The sequence below is a fragment of the Chenopodium album genome, chromosome 17 (assembly GCF_948465745.1).
Source record: "Chenopodium album chromosome 17, dcCheAlbu1.1, whole genome shotgun sequence".
Classification (NCBI taxonomy): domain Eukaryota; kingdom Viridiplantae; phylum Streptophyta; class Magnoliopsida; order Caryophyllales; family Amaranthaceae; genus Chenopodium; species Chenopodium album.
Genome location: NC_137850.1, coordinates 2,514,799 through 2,534,067, shown reverse-complemented (window position 1 = coordinate 2,534,067; position 19,269 = coordinate 2,514,799). Strand labels below are relative to the sequence as shown.

The 19,269-nt window shown below is 33.6% G+C and overlaps 3 protein-coding genes across 4 annotated transcripts; all 3 read right to left on the bottom strand.

The window, feature by feature from the left end:
- Positions 1 to 633: 633 nt before the first annotated feature.
- LOC145589377 (myosin-G heavy chain-like protein) lies at positions 634 to 2,653 on the bottom strand. Its single transcript, XM_081645915.1, has 3 exons — positions 2,316 to 2,653; positions 1,173 to 1,238; positions 634 to 1,050 (listed from the first exon to the last, which is right to left on the bottom strand). The coding sequence occupies exons 1-3, from the start codon at positions 2,524 to 2,526 to the stop codon at positions 749 to 751; spliced, it is 579 nt and encodes a 192-aa protein (XP_081502041.1). The 5' UTR covers positions 2,527 to 2,653; the 3' UTR covers positions 634 to 748.
- A 616-nt stretch (positions 2,654 to 3,269) lies between these two features.
- LOC145589376 (uncharacterized) lies at positions 3,270 to 6,413 on the bottom strand. 2 transcript variants are annotated; one of them, XM_081645914.1, is made up of 2 exons: positions 5,864 to 6,413; positions 3,270 to 4,400 (listed from the first exon to the last, which is right to left on the bottom strand). In XM_081645914.1, the coding sequence occupies exon 2, from the start codon at positions 4,398 to 4,400 to the stop codon at positions 3,627 to 3,629; it is 774 nt and encodes a 257-aa protein (XP_081502040.1). In that variant the 5' UTR covers positions 5,864 to 6,413; the 3' UTR covers positions 3,270 to 3,626. The 2 variants fall into 2 exon arrangements, with proteins under 2 accessions (XP_081502040.1, XP_081502039.1); XM_081645913.1 differs by lacking the exon at positions 5,864 to 6,413 and adding an exon at positions 5,585 to 5,820.
- Positions 6,414 to 8,959: 2,546 nt separating this feature from the next.
- On the bottom strand, positions 8,960 to 11,726 carry LOC145589378 (uncharacterized). Its single transcript, XM_081645916.1, has 5 exons — positions 11,394 to 11,726; positions 11,140 to 11,298; positions 10,632 to 10,703; positions 10,319 to 10,394; positions 8,960 to 9,420 (listed from the first exon to the last, which is right to left on the bottom strand). Exons 1-4 carry the CDS (start codon positions 11,580 to 11,582, stop codon positions 10,320 to 10,322), a joined length of 495 nt encoding a protein of 164 aa, XP_081502042.1. The 5' UTR covers positions 11,583 to 11,726; the 3' UTR covers positions 8,960 to 9,420; position 10,319.
- Positions 11,727 to 19,269: the final 7,543 nt, after the last annotated feature.

Here is a 19,269-nt window from a genome sequence, read left to right as displayed (position 1 = left end):
TGTTTATTGTCTGAAGTTCATGTTCATACTAGGAATCAGCTAGAAGCTTGCTTAAAATAAGTGTAAACATACTATGTGACTATTGAAGAGGTTTCTCATTTATTACCATAAAAAATGGAGTGCTATTCAAATGAGAGAAAAGGTCCATTCATGAGAATCATTTGGGCAGTTCCAACTAGCTATTCAATCGGTTTATCTACTTCCTTTACGAGTTGTGTAGTTGATTATGAGCGTGGAACAACGTAGAAACTTCTCAGAATCATTTAAAGAAACTTCAGGTCTGAAAGAATAGGGGATTTGAGCCTAAACCGCAAAGTTTAACTCCAACCCTTTCCATATAAAGTAGGAGAAAGAGTATGCTAAACAACTCTGGAAAATTCAAATTTGTGCCTTTAAAATCAACTAACTTGTATGAAATTAACAAGAAATTTGGAGATTTAAGTTTAGTCTCCCTTGTGTAATGCAGACTTCTGGATTTAAAGGACTAATTGTGTAACCAAATCCTATACTATATTGGTAGGCAATTTCTGTTGTTGGAAAGGGTTTGGTCCAAGGCCTTATTTTAGACTACTTGTCAGACTCGAAGTAAAACGGAGCTCACCCACAATAGGCTCTGGCAGAAGTTAAGCGAAGTTCTAACCACAAGATAAAAAAGTACTTGGATATAATCTTATAGATGTAAAAAAAATGGCGCAAAATGGAGCTATGAGCTAAAGTACTGTACTTTCTGAATCTTTACAGTATAGTGTCAAGGAAGGAGTTGTACATAGCCAGTTAAAACAGCAATACCTAGTATAACTACAGGGGGAAGGATCACAAACGCGCCAATGCTAGCAAAGAAAACTGAATCATTCCTTTTGGACACTTCATTCAGGTAGTCTTGTCTTCTGATGTTGCGCTTCTGAGATATGGTCAAGAACTTGGAGCTCACTTTCTTCAGATTCTTCTTACCCAGTGCAATGATGAAATCATCATCTCTGCCACCCACCAGTTGCGCAAGCTGCTCTCGTATGGTCACATTTCCTGATGAACCAGGGTCACTTTCATAACCTGAGAAATTTGAAGACAGGTCATCAAATGAAAATCTGGTTGCTTAAGCTATAGAGTACTGCAGCTCTCTTTGTACTCAAATGAAGAACCAACTGGATGATCAGAATTACTGATTTTCATACCAGAGGCTGCTGATGAAGTTAATTGATCCAATAGACCCAGCTGCGTCCGTGCAGAAGTGAATTGCCCTTTTAAATCAAAAGAAAAATATAAAAATTTGATAGACCACATCAAGAGGGGACTTGAACTACTAGGTGTAGACACAAAATTTACAAATGCAAATAACAATCAAAATAAATGAAACAAAGTGTTATACTTGTATTATATTTAAGAGTATCACAGGGTTAAAGAAAGTAGTAAAGTACCCAAATAACTCAATATTGCCTCCTTAATATTACCCAAAATCTCCCAAAATCATCATGTGACGGTTTTATAAACTTGGCAACCTTGATATCTTGGACAACTTTTGGTGTTCTTAAAACAACTGAGTGAACAGAAGAACAAAAAAAGGATCAACCCAATTTTTGATGTTCTTAACACAACTGAACTACACAGCTACACTTTCAGATTCCTTACTCTAAATTAACCTTTCATTATGATTTTAAATCCCAAACTTCTTACAAAAAATCCTATAGAACACCAAGTTCAAATCTTTGCTGATCAAATGCCCCAAATAAGTCTGTAAGCAAAATTTTGTTTGTTCAAAAGGGGAACAAAATATCATTCCGTTCTAAGATTATTTGTGATCATTTCTAACATGTTTCCCGAAGAATGGTATAGTATATTAAACAAGAAATTCATATTAATATTTGTGATTATGCCAATACTGTTGGGATACTTGTTGGGATATGGTAAAATCTGTGAACCGCAATACGCTTTCAATAATTTCATAAACTAAAAGCATGAACCCGTCCATAAGGAATTCTAAGGACTGCAGTTATGCACAGGAATCTAATAACAGCTAAAATCTAATACCTGGTTAAAAAAAATTGTCTACTGTATCAAAAAGTATCACTAGGTTGTGTAATCTTCATCAAAGTTACTCGGATTCAGATACTCATGTCGGATATGGGTTTGTCCAAGTGTCTGACTTGGTAATTTTGTGAAAATTTTCCCCACATGAACCCATGTTGGAGTATCAAGGATCCAACATGAGTATTTAAGATAAAAGGAAAAGTCCGAGTTACATAGGTTATAATGCACATATCTACACTCCAAAAGCTTAAAATTAACCAAATCAAATGAGTTCACAAAGGCAAACTTACCAGCATCCTCAAAAGCAGAATCCTCATTCTCCTCTTCTGTTGTAACTCTTCCTTGACTTCCTTCAGACTGAGCAGCTGCAGACCTCAACTGTACTCCTGATAAAGGACAGAACTTAAAAAGATCCTTATTTTTTGGGAAGTTTGAGTAAGTTTTAGGGACACAACCAAACAAAGCCTTACTAGCACTGCTACTTGTGAAGTTCAAAGCCATAGATTTTTCTCAAGAATCAGTCCTCTTATTTCCATATTGCAGAGCTATCTAAAGTATCAATTCCATCATTTTTATTTATTCGTTGGACTGCAGTTTTCGAATAAAATCAGCAAAAAAATTCATGAATTAATGATTCATATATGGTCACTTAGAGAGGAAATATATGGAAAAAGAATTTCTACCACATAATTTTCTGTGGCTGCTACTGATTCACACATCACAAATATTGTCAACATCAACTCTGGGTTCTTCTTATCATTGAGTTTTATTTTATTTTTGCCTTTGCTTATGTTTTGGGCATGAAATTACAAATTCGTTTTGTACTTGTTGGGCATAAATGGAAAACTATGAGCCACGACTAAACAAACTAGCCCGCTTGTAAAAAAATTCAGTGCACACGTGAAAAAACATGAAAATGGGCCAAGGTGCAAAATCTACACTATCTCTAGCATATAATATACGAGTACTAAATGTAAACATAGGGATGATATACCATGCACAGTGCGAAGAGACTATAGTCTAAATAAAACCATTTCTTATTTTTCATAGCATATTTCAAGGGGGAAATGTGTGTGAAAAAGCACGCAAACAGCATCGCACTCATCAACATATGTTGCACATCCTTTTGCACCTCATGCAAGCACAGTGCATAAGAATACAGGTTAGATCCTTTCTTCAGATGTTGGAATTTATGGACCGTTATCCCAGTAATGATCCACAATCAGAGCATAAGAAATTTCAAATTAGAATAACACGTGATCCAATGAGAGGAAGGCCAGCCATAAAGATCTAGAGTAACAACATGTTTCATCAAGTCCCAACCAAACATCTAAAATCCAATTTAACTCATTGGCCATCGCTGGGCCAAACTCCTTTTACTAGCAGGTTATTCCAACCGAGTAAATTTACACTACTACAGAAAAGCCAATACAAATTCCAAAATGCAATCCCACAGTTTTACACTAGGAGTTCTCAAGTAAGCCAAAACAATTCTACCACAGATTACACAGGATGGAGTCCATTACCAAAAAAGAAACTCCGACTAGAAGAACCACAACCCTTCACTTTCAGCTATGAGAACTACAATTCATCAGTTCATTTCAGTGCGAAGTTCTCAAGACCCCATGAGCATAACCACCGGTCATTATTAGAGAAACAAGTGAGACGACACCTGCAGGGAATACCTTTCCAGACTTCTTGAATCGCGATCCCATCACAACAAGGAGGGCAGCAGACAGGCCGAGCCCAACTGAAGAAGCAAAGACAGGTCGTTTAGGAAGCTCAGTGTAGACATAGTATAACAGCAGGGCAGACAGTCCACCAGATGCAAGTGACTTCTGGCTGCCACTCTTTAAGTAGCCCATAAGGCCTCCAAGTCCAACTAGGGCAGCATAAGCAAGGGTAATTTTCTGGGACATTGAAAGACCCTTGTTCTTCTTGGCATCAGCATCATCTGATCCTTCATCACCTTTGTTTTCACTGTTGTCATCACCTCCATCTCCATCTCCACCCCCACCCCCACCTCCACCATTTGCATCTCCACCACTCCCATCGTTACCACCTCCACTAGCAAAATCAGGCTTAACGTCAAACACCTCACTTGGTGACTCAAAGTCAAGACTAGAAGTACTGGAAACAGCTGTTGCAATAATGCCGCTTTGGAGGCGGGTATTAAGCTGAGAAAAGGCTGGAGATGTTAAAGGGAGTTGGCAGAACCTTGATTTGGCTGTTGAAGACAGATGGAGCTTATAACAAGAAGAAACAGATGCTCCCCCACATTTCACAGATATAAGCCCGCTTCCCGGTAAGGTAGCATTTGGCTGAAGCTGAGGCAGCAGCAATGAGGATTGAGAGCCAGTTATAAGCCTGGTCATCTGTCATAACAAAATTGAAGTTTCAAGTAAAAAATGAGACACAGCATACTCAAGACAGCTCCAATATAACTCTCAAAAGACTGGAATAGAGCAACCTTGACTAGGGAAAACATGGAAGAGCTCTACCCTTTTTTTTTTTTCCGTGGGAGGAAGAAGTTAGGAGCATAGTGAATTCAGAGGTGTTACTAAAAAGTTCTAAGATTATATACAAGATGTCTCAGCCCCTCGCAAAAATAGCATCAACAAAATCAATTTCATCCAGGCTCTTAATAAAAGCCATTGATTACATGAGATAAAAACCGCCACCCTATCAATATATATATTTTTTTGGGAATATTGAAACATCTTGTATATAACTATGGCATGCCAATGCAGCCCTCCACCCCCTATATTACAACTTACAAGCCTGCAGAGCAATTTTCTGCTCAAGCTTGCAAAAAGAATTTTGACCTTGCCACTCATAAGTTTGCAATCCTACATTCCTACATTCCTCCAAAATTTCAAGAGAATGATAGATAAATGACTAGATAATTAAAAGATAAATCTCACAAAACCACAAAGAAAAACATGGAAGTAATTGAACATGGATAATTTCAACACTCGCACGCAACCGAATATGCTTGCACACACCCAGGCTGATCAAACATCAAATTATGACATCTATTTAACTCCATAAAACATTATGAAAACCCAAATGAATTCAAGTAGAATTAAACATTGGTGAGTATTTTATGCATATGCTAGCACCAATTAAAGGCTTTCACAAAGTTATCTCATAATACATTTTATTAAAACCTAAAAATGAAAATTTTTATTGGGGGAAATTAGAGCAACATTTGGAACTCAATCAATTGTAAATTTTTAACTCCTTATTAGTACAATTCCAATTTCAATAAAATCATATTAGTAGCTAGAATTCTCGCTCCAAACTATTCAGAGTTAGAATTAAAGAAAACAAATTCAATTCGATTCAAGATTTTAAAAAACCCAAATTTGCAAACAATTTAACAAGTGGCCTGATTAGGGTTTAATCGAACACACTAAGAATAACAATCTGATTTAAACAATATTATTGCAAATAATGATATACTAGTACATAAATCGAAAATTGATAATTGGCAGATATAAATTGGATGGGTTAACAGATGAGATGAGAACAAAACAAGAGAGAGAAAGAAACTTACTGTAGCTAAATTGGGCGTTGTTTTTGGGAAGGTGAAATATTCGATAGAAAGAATTTGGCCTCTACTCTTGGACGTCAACTCTTTAGTTAGAGAGAAATATTAAGACCCTCCTAATTATTCTCAATTCTTAACTACTCCTTAATACATTATACAAGTCTGAATTAAACTTGCTACTCATAAAGTCATAGTAGACTAATAGCTATTCAATCTGATGTTCGATTTTGACAAAGGTAGAAAAAAGGTAATAACTTTTTAAAACGAAAAATTGAATTTTGGTACCTCGTCACCTTGATAATAACCCTAATTGAATTTTCGAACTCGTTTAAAACTTTTCTTTTTTATTTTGGTACCCATCAAATATATACCTCCGTCCAACTTTCGCTAGGTATCCCGTTAGTGGGGTCCTGCCACCTTCCAACCACCCCTTAGCCACCTTCCAGCCACCCCTTAGCCACGTAGCAACCACGCACGCAGCCACCTTGTTTTTCCACCACACCACCACCACCAAAATTACCCCTTGCACGTAGCCACCTCGTCTCGCCACCACACCACTGCCACTAAAACTACCCCCTTGCAAGCAACCACACACCGCCGTACAACTGCCCTCCAAAACAGCCACCAAAACTACCCCCTTGCACGCAGCCACCTCCAATTTGCCACCACACACCGCCACTAAAACTCCCCCCTTGCAACGCAGCCACTTCAATGCAACACAGTCACCAAAGCCTCCAAACACACTCCAACCGCCTCCACCACCACTCGAAACTCCCATCCACCTTCAATTCACGCAATCCCTCACAAAACCAACCTGAAACAACCCAGAAAACCACCCGTTTTCTGGGTTTTGGATATAGTTAAAGTTAACAACATGAGTTTTTTTTTCCGTACAAATAATTTTCTTTGACTAAATCTATAATAAAAGTATTTAAGATTATTATAATACATTTTTAAACTATATACAAGAATATTTAACATATAGATTCAGGGCTTCGTCAAGAGCAAGCATTAGTTTAGTTTATATAATGAACCCTTCAAAAAAAACATTTTTTATACTTCCTCCGTTCTTTTTTTATTGCACCATAAGGGATTTCACGCTTACCAATGCATTACTTTAGCTATTAATATCTTCAATTATACTTTTGTAAAAATTATAAAAATTTGATATTTGAAAAGTGGAGTTATCTAACTAGATCCCACATGACTATATTTTTTCCTAATGTATAAATCACAAATGATGGTCAAAGAAGATTAAGTGAATAGTGTAAAAGTCCTAATAGTGCAATAAAATAAAAACGGAGGAAGTATTAAAAATGGACATGATATAATTATCATTTATTCTTTTTTTTTTTTTTTTGAAAGAATGATTATCATATATTTTTACATATATCGATGTAAATTTTTAATCGCAAATATCTTTTATCTCTCCATAGAAAATATTGTAAAAGTTTGATTTTACTAATATGCTCATCGAGACGAATAAAACTAAATCTCATATGTCTAATTTTCCATAATATTTTATAGTTAAACGATTATAAATGAGACTAACATTTTAAACAGAACGAGTATATTAAATAAACGCATAGGCAAAAGACTTATTTTGATAAATAAAAAAACGAGATTTGTCATTTCTTTTTTGAATTAAAAATTTAAATTGTCACATAAGCAAAATTAGTGAATAAGGTTTGGGATTTTAAATTCAAGCGTCACATAAAATAAATAAAACAACAAAAGATAACTTTAGTGTTAAAATTAAAAAATTATCTTATGATATTATGAATTTTATCCATATATTTAATGAATGATATTCATAAATATACACAATTTTAAATTAAATAAAATGATTACTAGAACTGTGCATCGCACGGGCTTACATCTAGTTAACTAGTATAGATTGCATATTAACTAAAATCGGTACAACTACGTCATTTTCTTCAAAAAATAAAAATACGTAGTAAATAATTTATAACATAATTATTGTTCATATATACGGACTGATACATGCCCATATTATACCAGGGTAGGAGTTGAAATTGGTAATTTTGTAAATTTTCATAACCAAATAATCTCCCTTAGAATATTGGTTATTTTTTTTGTTAGAAATCTTATTTAAGCTTCATATATACGTAGTTTTTGGTAATTTTTATTTTTTACAAAAAATAAATATTTGGTAATTGGTACTGTACAATAATTGTTTCTATTTTATGAGTATTTTTTTTATCAAAACAAAATTGCCAAAAGATATATCCAGAATCTAATAGAGATTATGTTAATAATCAATCTTGTATATATTTTTTTGTTAGGAATAATACTTTGAGTGTAATTTAGCAAATTTTTTTATCTCATAATTAGGTTGTGCCGCACCTATATATATGAGTTGATGAAAAAGCCTCCATCAAGGAACATTATACTATTCTATAATATCCTACAGGGCTATATATATTCTCCATTATATATCAATAGGTTAGAGAAGAGTTCTAAAAAGTTAGAGAAGAGATTAGTTAGAATATTAAACAAGACTAGATGGCGGCGAGATTGTTATCAACAGAATTGTGGAGGAAAAGGGACAATGCGGGGAGGATACGGTCGCTAGGCGCACTACGTGATCTTACACCCGAAAGGCAAGAACAATATGTAAAGAAATTGTCAGATTTTTTAGAGCTTAAAACAATATTTGGCGGGGACGACATCGAATTTGAGGACAAGTTTTTGGACTTGTATATCCAAGTTTACAAGGACTCTAACATTGAAGTAAATAACTATGTTAGGGAAAGCATGTTGGCGCACCATGACCTCTATCCCTATGACTTGTATGACCCCTATTTGTATCACCCCAATTTGTCCCTCACTAGCATGAAGCAGTCCAGTCTCCGCAGCTGCGATTTTGTCGAGCGTGGTATCCTTGTTCTGGTAAGTGATAAAGTTATGAACGTTGAAAACCTTGAATGATGTTTGTTATGTGACTCCATATATTTATAGTACATGAATGAGCAATAGAATACGACTACAATAATTAATTGTGATATAGTCATCATTATCCTTTACAGTATGTCCATTTCTTCTAATTACCTTTCTTCTTTACATTTACATTACTCTGTATTTTTTTTTTTATTGCTATCTGTTGTAGTGTAAGAAAATGAAGTGGGCAAAGGAACGCTATCAGCAAAGGCAGAGGCCAGCTACAAATTAAACTTGGAGCTTTTGTTTTGGGTTTCGTGCTCTTTGTGGTTTGCTATTTGTTACACCGTACTTAACAATTTACTACTGGTGTGTCTCAAATTCGGGGAGGGCAAATAATTTTAGCATTGAACATCATCAATTTTAACAACAATATTCTATTACAAAATTACTTTTAGCATTTTAACATTTGATTTGACGTAAATATGGTGTACTATGAAATTGTCGCTACATGAATATGATGTATGAAATTGTGGCTACATGAATATGATGTGCTATGAAATTGTAGCTAATTAGATCACAGCATTATTGTTGCTAACTACAAAATGCGTAGCACGATGTAAAAACAAAATTAACTTCTACACTGGCCTAGACAATATAGTGGGGGGAGATTATAAATCAGAACATCCCTCATCAAATCTAAACATATACAGAGTAGTGAAAAATATGGCACTTACTCTCTGTTTTGAGCTCAGCTATATTTCAAACAAAGCTACAAAATGTCATAATTCTCTTCCTTAGGACTTTAGTAAAAAGAGCCAACAAAAATAGAAGCTTCTCCATCGCACTTCTTTGGAGTTAAAACATTGAGTTGATAGTCAAACTATTCACAATTTGCCAAGCAGAATTTTAGTAACCAAAACCATTCCAAGAAAGAGTATCTGCAAAAGAACAAAAGAAGTCACAATCAAATGCCATGTTCAAGCAGTCAAACATAGAAAAAGCAAAATGTCTGGACTTTTATGAAAAGAATGATTTCAACGATAATATACATAATGCGCAGGAATTTCATGAACATTTCATGGCAGCTTGTAGAAAACGATGCAGAAAAGTGCAAATCCGGAGTTTGTCCCTACAGTATGCTACTTTCAGTCCTTAGATGTAAGTTCACATAATGAATGAGTACTATATATGCAGCACGTCTTTACTAAGTTCACATAATATGTTAGTACTACAAATGCAGTACATCTTTCCTGAGCATTTTACCAAATTTATATACCTATAACTGACCAAAACTAGCAAAAACATACACTATCCGATGTATTTTGTGCTCTTTGAGACTAACAGGAGTCCAAGTACCCAACCAGGGGCAAAATTTTCACTTCAACCTATGTAATCAGTATTAAGGTGATAATTAAGGGGGTTGAACGCCCAAAAATCTACAGTTTAAATAATATCTAAATCCCCAAATGAAAAGGCAGAGGGTTCTCATCTAATCTCAAGATTCCCAACTAACACCAGCCACCAGCCAAAACTTCATACTACTTATAGGCTAAGCGAAAAACTCATACAGTGTAGCATAATCTGTGAACACACCACTTCATCACGTTGTCTGCGAAAACCTCACTGCAATTTTGAACTACTTAGCGGCCACTAGGCTCCACCCTACTGAGTATGGAACCTATGTTCTCTTCTTTATATTCATTTGGACATTAAATAAAGGAAAATTTGTCTAGAAGGGACATATATGTTCACTTAAACTTTTTTTTTTAAAAAAAAATAATCAACATTATGAAGTTGAACATTTCAAATTATCAAATTAAAAGCAAGGACTTCAACCTCATGCTTCCTCAATTATAAAAGTTTCCTCAGCAACGGCGTCAGCAACGTCGTCCAGCAGCTGATTAGCTTCAGCCTATTAAAAAAACAGAATCACATTATATGAAGAAACATAATGATTGAAGGGGAAGGGAAATTGAAGGTGAATAACTTCACTATATAGATTCTTATTGCATACAAACACTATGAATCTATGATACAAAATATTTGTATCCTGATTAACTATACACTGATTGAACACTTGCTCCTCTATATAAACATTTCAACGAAAAATAACAACATATAAAAAAATAAAATAGTAAGTAATAGTTACCTCAGCTAAAAACTCTACTCTGCGCCTGATATTAACAACATCACGCTCCAGATAGTAAATCCGCCGAAAAGCCTGAAACAGTATAACAGTTGGTAAAAAAAATTCAAATATGGGAATGGGACATTCATCAAATTATATAAAGAAACAAAATGATTGAAGGGGAACGGAAATCGAAGGTGAACAACTTCCCTTATATACATTCTTATTGCAGGGCAGACAAACACCATGATACATATATTATTTGTATCCTGATTAACCATACACTGATTGAACACTTGCTCCTCTATATAAACATTTCAACGAAAAATAATAACATATACACTTTATCATACTATATGGGTTAATTTATACTCAGTGTATTAAACATAGGGGTATAATAATATCTGTAATTTAAATACTTGATCCAAAATACTTATTCCAACGAAGTTCTTTGAATGTTGCATACACTGATTTCCTAATCTCAATAATTTCTATGAATACAAAATGATTAAAGGTGAATTGACCTTACACTAGGAATCGATCTATTGAAGTTATTGTTATTGATGTACAAATCCAGAAGACCTTCCTGCTTTATCGCATCAACAGCCATAGTATTCATCCTCAACACCATGATTCCTTTGAATTGATCGAACTCCTCCTTCAACAACCGGTAATTCTCTTCAAGCACCTGAAATTACGCATAACACGAGCCCAAGAAATTCCCAAGAAATTAACAACAATATTGAAAATGAAGGTAATTGAAGAGAAATTGAGTAAATATACCTGAATTTTTTTAGAAGAATCATCTGCTTTATCCGACAAACTGAAAAAATCAATAACATCGGACCTCAAAACCTTCAGATCTTCGTTAAGAGAAAGCAGATTTCCCTCTGGAAAGTTAATCGCTGCTCTTAGGATTCCAATTTCAGCCCACAAGTCTTGCAATTCGCGTTCAAATCTTTCAAAATTCATGATTGAATTATTCGATTTTCGCAATTTAGGGTTTTGTATTTTGGGGAAAGGTTTTGTATGTTCTTTCGATTTTTTTTGTTTTTATCAGTTCGGTTTTCTTTTTGTTTCCTTTGACCGGTTTGTTTTGTTTTCTTTCTTTTTTCTTTTGAAAAATAGAGTTGTTTTTTTAGGCTAAATATTTATGCTCCTCGACATAAAGTTAATACTAGTATTAACTTGGCACTTGAGCCATGAGTTCACATCTATTTATAAGTACATCAAAGCCTCTAATAAATTCTTGAAACGGCTAAACCTTTTATTTATATAGGTAAGAAAAGGGATATGGTGCATTTAGAACAGATAAATCAAGCTTATAAAATTTACATTTAATAAAAAAAATATACGGAGTATATTACAAAAAAAAACAATTAAACATACTACATATAAGAAACCATATGAATATTCGTGTTCTCTGGTCAATTTCTTCACATGTGGCTTTGGGAATCTTAGCCGATTGCATCGAGTACAAAACCATAATCGACAGGGTCGATTTTGCCAAGGTCATCCTTCCAGTAAGCGAGAGGTATTTGGTCTTCCACCCTGCTAGTATTCTATCAATCTTTTCACAAAGATGACTAAAAGTCTCCTTAGTCACTCGGCTTGTAAAATGTGGGCATCCCAAGGTACATACCAAGGTCATCCGTGCTTTCCATTTGGAGCTTTTCATTGACTGCATTTCTTGTTTCAAGGTCAGTATTGGTCGAGTAATAGACTCTAGATTTAGCAAGGCTAACTTTTTTGCCCAGATGCCCTACAAAATCTTTCATGGCAGTCATGAATAATCTCGGCCTGATCAGTGCTAGCCTTGGCAAACAGGATGATATCGTCCGTAAAAAAAAGATTAGAAAGAGCAGGCCCATCACAACTAGCCCGAATGGGTTTCCATCTTTTGTTCACAATCGACTTTTTAATGACCTAATAAAATCTCTCCATACACATCACAAAGAGATAGGGAGAAAGGAGATCACCTTGCCGGATACCTCTACTTGTGTAGACATTTACTTTTGGCCTCCTGACCCGACAGGAAGTGCTATGACGATAAATAAAACCATGTTCGTGTTGGATCAACGTGAAGAATGCTTATGGACAACTGATTAAATCACGAGAACGCAAAATGACTAGCCTAACCCAAAATAAAATAAATTAAGGTCCAAATTAACTAAGCCCGAGGTTAAAACCTAATCATGACGGATTTAGAGGCGCCTAGGTTAAAAATCAATGCTGCCGCAGAGAAATCCCCGCGCATCTCAATGAGTTGCGCGGGTCTGGCGCGCGCAACTGCTAGTGATGCGCTTGCGGAAGATTCAGAATTTCATAAAAATATAAAATCGAATCTTACCATAATACCGCGCGCAAGACGTTCAGTTGCGCTGCCCAAAGCAGCGTATCTAAATCACATGCTATAGACACCCAATTGTGTCTCCCCAAAAACCAAACCCAGTGATGAATACTTTCACGTCACTTGATTATCGAAAAAAAAACTCTATTTTATGAAAATAGCCAGTCCAATTTAGCTTGGTCCATGATAAGAGTCCAATAATAGTGTAGTTGGATCAGGCTCGCGAAGAGCTTTCCAATGATGTATTATAAGCCCAATTCCGATGAATAATGAGGAAGTTATTGAGACACCAAATTTTGATCTTACTTTTGTAATTATCACTATTAATTATCTTTTATTATTATAGTTATCGTTTTTTGCAAATAATTATTATTATTTTGCTAAATATATTTTATAAACTTAATGACGTTTGTTTTATTATTTAAAACAAAGAAAACAAGTAATAATAATGATTTTTATTTATAATTTCCAAAATACATGTTACAATTTGTACTTCTAAACTACTAAATTACAAAATATAGAAGTACAGTTAACACTACATGTATTTTTACCCTACTCCACCGAAGTAATTTTCGGGCTTTACTTGTGGATTAACAAGTAAATTAATATAGCCATTAGGAGGACCACTAGCCCCACAATGTACATGAAGTACACCCTTATCATCCTCATGTCTTCCTCAAAGGTGAAGACAGGCTGATCTTCCTGGTTTTCTCGAAACATGGTGGCAGAGTTTTAATGGTGTTTTTTTTTGTTTGGTTTTTTCGAGTAAGGAGGAAGATGGAAGAAGATAAGAATTAAGTGGTGAGTGGAGATTTTGAATAAGGGTAATTTCTTTTTATAGTAAAAGTAAGTATTTTAGACCGTATTTTTATACGTATATGTATAATAATCGTGTAGTATAAAGTATAATATTTTTTGTCTCGCCAGGGGAATATGTCATTTTCTTTATAAACAACCATTATTTACTCCTTTAGAGTATGATAAGTATATCGTATGTTCACTTAGACTGTTAGATTAAGTTTTATTCTTTTTATTTTATCTAGTGTTTTTTGCGATTTGTGCACTACTCTATTATATGACCAGTTTACCTAACCTATAAAATCCACTACTCTAAAGACTCATGCCCAACCAATATAGGAAATTACAAACATCCCCACACCTAAATGGGTACTATATGTTGTAGTGCTAAAGGGACCTCCTTTTATGTACGCTTGTTATAATGTCCTTGTCTTTTTGTTCCGTAATTAATACTTGATCCGATAAAAATAAGTTCGGACCAAACCCATCGATATTTATCTAAGGATAATTGAGTATTGTATGGATGAGAATAAAAGAGGGATACGTATGGATGGAAATGTATAATTGTACGTATAGACGAATAGTGTTTGTTCCTAAAAAATAGGATCGTGCTTCGTATCATTTCAATGATATTTTGCTTTTATGAGAATTCTTATCACTTATGAGTTCTGACATTCATTTCACCAAAAAAAAAAATGAGTTATGACATTCACATTTTTTTTTCTTATTTTTTTTAATGGTTTGTTTACTCAGTCTAGTTTGTGTATTCTTTCGTCAGTTTTGATAAGCAATTGTCAATAGTGAAATAACGTCGCCATTTTTTTTATCCCCCGCGGTTAATATTGTATCCAATAAATTTCAATTTGGACCAATTGCATCAATATTTATTTGACGGTAATTGGGACAGCTGGATTTTAGACGTGTCATGTATTGCATTTCACTATTCAAAACACTATTTGACACTATTCAAACACTATTCCAAATAGTAATTTCCGTTACGTTAATTTACGTTGTCGACGTGAATTTGGTCTTCTGTTTTATTTGTTTTCCTGTTGTTTTGATCTAGTTTTGTATCTTTTATCTTTTTTTTTTTTACGACTATGATAAATATAAATTTGTGTTTTAGTAGAGTAAAGCAAGATAAGGGTTCACCTTTTTTTTTAAGGTCATTCAGTCAAGGGAATATAGTTTACTCTTGACTACCTGAAATTTATGTCATATGACTTAATATTGTATGATTTTACATGGTGTATTTTCACTTTGACCATGTCAATCTTATGATTTTATATGATTTATCTTACTTTATACTTTTAGTAAGGGTTATTATTTGTAATGCTCGTACTTTTAAGGTTTTGCCGTATGTTTAGATGTTCTTGGGTAAATTTATATGTACTGTCTAATAAGGGCAGGGGTTATTGTTTTTACTTTTTTTTTTTATATAAGCTCTGAAATATTTTGTCCAATCCTATTAGTATTGTAACCTAATGTCTTTGTGTAACTTTCAGAGCTGACATCTCAGAGCTGGTATTTATTTTATAAGTGTTGTTTTAATACCTTGGTAAGTATAATAGTCACTAAATAAATTTAGGCACTCTGCTATCGTATACCATGTGAGTATTACTGAGTTGTGACATAACTTGATCATATATTTTCTTTTTTTGTAATACCATGACATTTTAGAAACTTTTTATGTGAATATTAGAGTTGATTTTATTACGGTTTTCTTTATTTTATCAGTTTAAGTGTTACAAAACATATTAAGTAAGTTTGTTACATATAAAACGAAAGAATTTAATATCAAGATTCTCATTATTACCAAAATCTTGATATTTACCAAAATAATCCTTGATTTTTAATTTATTTACTTTTTTTTATTTACAAATTAACTCCTTTATTTTCCTATAAATACCCCCCTAATTCTCAAGTTTTAAACACTAAAAAATTCCTACAAATTCTCTCTCTAAAAATTCTCTCTAATTTTTTCTTCTCCTCTAATCTTTGCTTTAGTTAAAATCTCTCTAATTTAGCTTTATTATTAAATTATTAGCTTATTAAAAGCATCTTATAATTAAGTTGATACTGTTATTTTTATTTAAGTGTTGTTATCATCTTTAATTCCTATAAAAAAAAAAAAAAAATTCAAGTTCAAGCATTATTTTTCTTTAATATCCTTGTTAAAAAAATATTAGTTTAATTGCTTAAGTATTCCTAGTCTATATTAAAAACCAAAAAAAAAGGGTTTGTTTCTCAAGATTTTAGCTTTATTTTTCAAGTTTATTTTCTCTAATCAAGAATAAAAAAAAAAAAGTTCTTTAGCTTTATTTTTGCATTAATTTCCTTTAATATCTCAAAACTCAAAAAAAAAAAATCACTTAGTCTCTTTTATTGCACTTTAATTAAGGAGTGATCATCTTTTCATCCTTGATAAGTAAGAAGGGTTATCCAAAAAATTGCTACATCTAGTTCAAGGTATTATCTTTATTTCTTTCTTAATTTCCTTAATTATTATTATTATGCTAACTAATGTGTTTGTTTTCATGTGATGTTACCAATAGGGGTAATGACGATATTAGGTGCTAAATTAGCCCTAAATCTTTCATTACTCCACATTAGAAAGCCAAGCCTATTGGTGAGGTGATAGGTTACAAAGAGGGGGGTTAATTGCATTTTGCATTGCATCTTTTTTTTTAAAATGCATTTTAAATAAGAAAGATTAATACATGCAAGTGACATCCTAATGTATATTTTAAAGAGTGATTTATTTCTTAAAGTGAGCTTAAAGACCTAAGGAATTAAGAGTTTAAGCAAAGGTTGTTCAAGAGTAAAGAATTACTTACCATGACCCAAAGATGGCCAGTGAAACAACCCTTAAGACCAGATCCAGTTCCATTTCTTTAGCTTAAGTGATAGAACTTTTCAAGAGCTTTCCAACCATATCTCACAATAATTTTTTCAATTTTTCTATGATTTTTAATGATTTTTTTAGTTCAAGCTATCAAAGAGATGAAATGTGCACGTTTTTCTCTTAATTGCTTTTTAAAAATTGTATTAATTTATTTTTAAGGAACTAATGGTGGTATGAAACCTATATTACACTATATTATATATATACTTCTTAACTTATGGAGTTTAAATTAAAATGTCTTTAATCTTATTTTAAAAATGACTTTAGAAATAAGAGTTTTAACAAGCTTTGATTCTAAGTATTATTTTAAGAAACTTTAATCTTATTTTAAAGAAGACTTCAGAAATAAGAGCCTTTAATTCTAAATGTCTTTGTTTTAAAAATCTAAAATCTTATTAAATGATGTCTTAAGGACTTTAATTTTATTTCAAGATGACTTCAGAAATAAAAGTTTTAACAAACATTGTTTTCTTTTATAATTTTGTGAACCTTTTTATTTCAAACCCTTTTGTGACACAAGAATGAATCATAACTTTGCTTGTTTATTCCTAATAATTAATGATAGTTAACAAGGTTATGGCCTCATTTCCAAACATGAGGTTAAGATTAATTATTTAGTTGTATAAGGTTGTAACAATTATCCATCTCCATAAAAATAAGCTTATATCCCATTATAATTACCCGATGGATTAATTGACAATCGAATATAATTAAATAGTTTATTGTTCCCTTTTATTTGAAAGTAAGGCCTTGACAGGTGTCGTGTTTTATTTGGTCAATTCCATTAAGCCTAAACACATAACCCTTAAAACCTTACAAAAATTACCTTCGAGTGAATTTGAAACCCAAAGTGAGATTATATAGTGAACCCTTACAGTTTCACTCCAAAAAATACCTTGACCCACTAAAAAAGTCGTCAATTGGGACGCATTTGTTGAATTGTCTTCTTCAAAAGACATTTTTGATGATTACTAATCGGGGTGATTTTCCTCAACCAAGGTGGTTCATTTTACTTTTATGAGTGAATCCGTCAAAGATCACTAAGATCCCACTTACAAAAAAAAATGACGTTTATGTCAACTACCCAAATTAAAAACCCAATGGAATTGGTTATTTAAATCATGGCATCTGTCCGAACTACGAAGGTTTTGATCCGTGAGTGAATTCAAAATCTCACTATGATCGGTATGTAGTGAAACTTTGGTGCTCAAACCTACCTTATATTAATTTTTTTATGTGGTTTACTGATGGGCGTTAGAACGGTCGCTCATTCCACACTCAATCAAACACATTTATTAACAAACACCTTACAAACCAAGCATAATGACAAGTAAGAGTTTGGTCCCCAAGGAACGGGATATGGTTGCTAAAGATCTTAACACTTAAGCTAATTCGAAGTCAATAGTGAATTTAGGATTCGTCAAGTAGACAAACAAACTATGGTTCTAAATCAATGGATTAAAGACACTAGGGAATGGGATCCACTCAACCAAGGCAATTAGACAAACGGGGAGTAAAATAGACAAGATATAGCAAGGACTATATGTAAAATCAACCTCATGCAATAAGAAAACAACTCACACTACTAAACTTAGATTCCTCATTAGTCTAGCAATAGATGATACATAATCAAATTGCAATAAGTAATGACATACTCAATTTACACTTCCATGTCAAATTAGGCATATCATGCTATCAAGCTCCTAAGTCAAGGGTAGCTAATCCTATCATGAAGAACTAACAAGCAATCTCATATAATCAATTTAATTGCAATACAAACATCAATGTTTCTCCCACATTTGCATAACTAACCCAAAAGGTTGAGCTTCACCCAACCCCTAGCAAGAAGACTACTCACAACTCATGTTTATCAACATACAATCAACAATTAGGGTTCTAACTACTTCAATAATTTGGGAAAAGTGGTTAACAATTGAAATAACTATCATCCAATAACAAATTACCAAGAACTAAGAAGATTTAAATAACATGCAAATACCAAATAAAATCTGAAATTAAGTAGGAAAAGGTTGGAGAAATTACTAATTGAAGCTTCAAAAGTTGAATACAAATTGCCAAACTTTGAGAATAATTCTTGAATTTCACTAATACAATGATTTGATTTGATGAAAACTAAGCTAAATTAATTAAAAGGAATGTTCAAACTAAGAGAGGTTTTTGAAAACTAGGCTACTGTTCTCTCTTTCTAAAAGACCTAAAGGGGAAGTATTTATACTCCCCGAAACACATAGGAAAATTCGTCAAAAGAAAACGAATTCCCAGCGAGGAGCGCCCGCTCCACAATGAGGAGCGCTCGCTCCTTTCGGCTGCACGCCCTCTCCAGAATGCTTTAATGAAAAGTCAGATTTGAAAGTGTCAGGGAGGAGCGCCCGCTCCTCACATGATGCACGTCCGCTCCCCTATTCTAGCAGCATGGGCAGATTCAACTTCAAAGGGAGGAGCGCCCGCTCCTGGTGAGGAGCACGCCCGCTCCTAACAGACTCCGAAATTGGGCAGAATGTAGCTAAAGTCGAGGAGCGCCCGCTCCATGAGAGGTACACGCCCGCTCCCCTGGAGCGCCCTCTCCAATCTTTAATCCTCTTGTC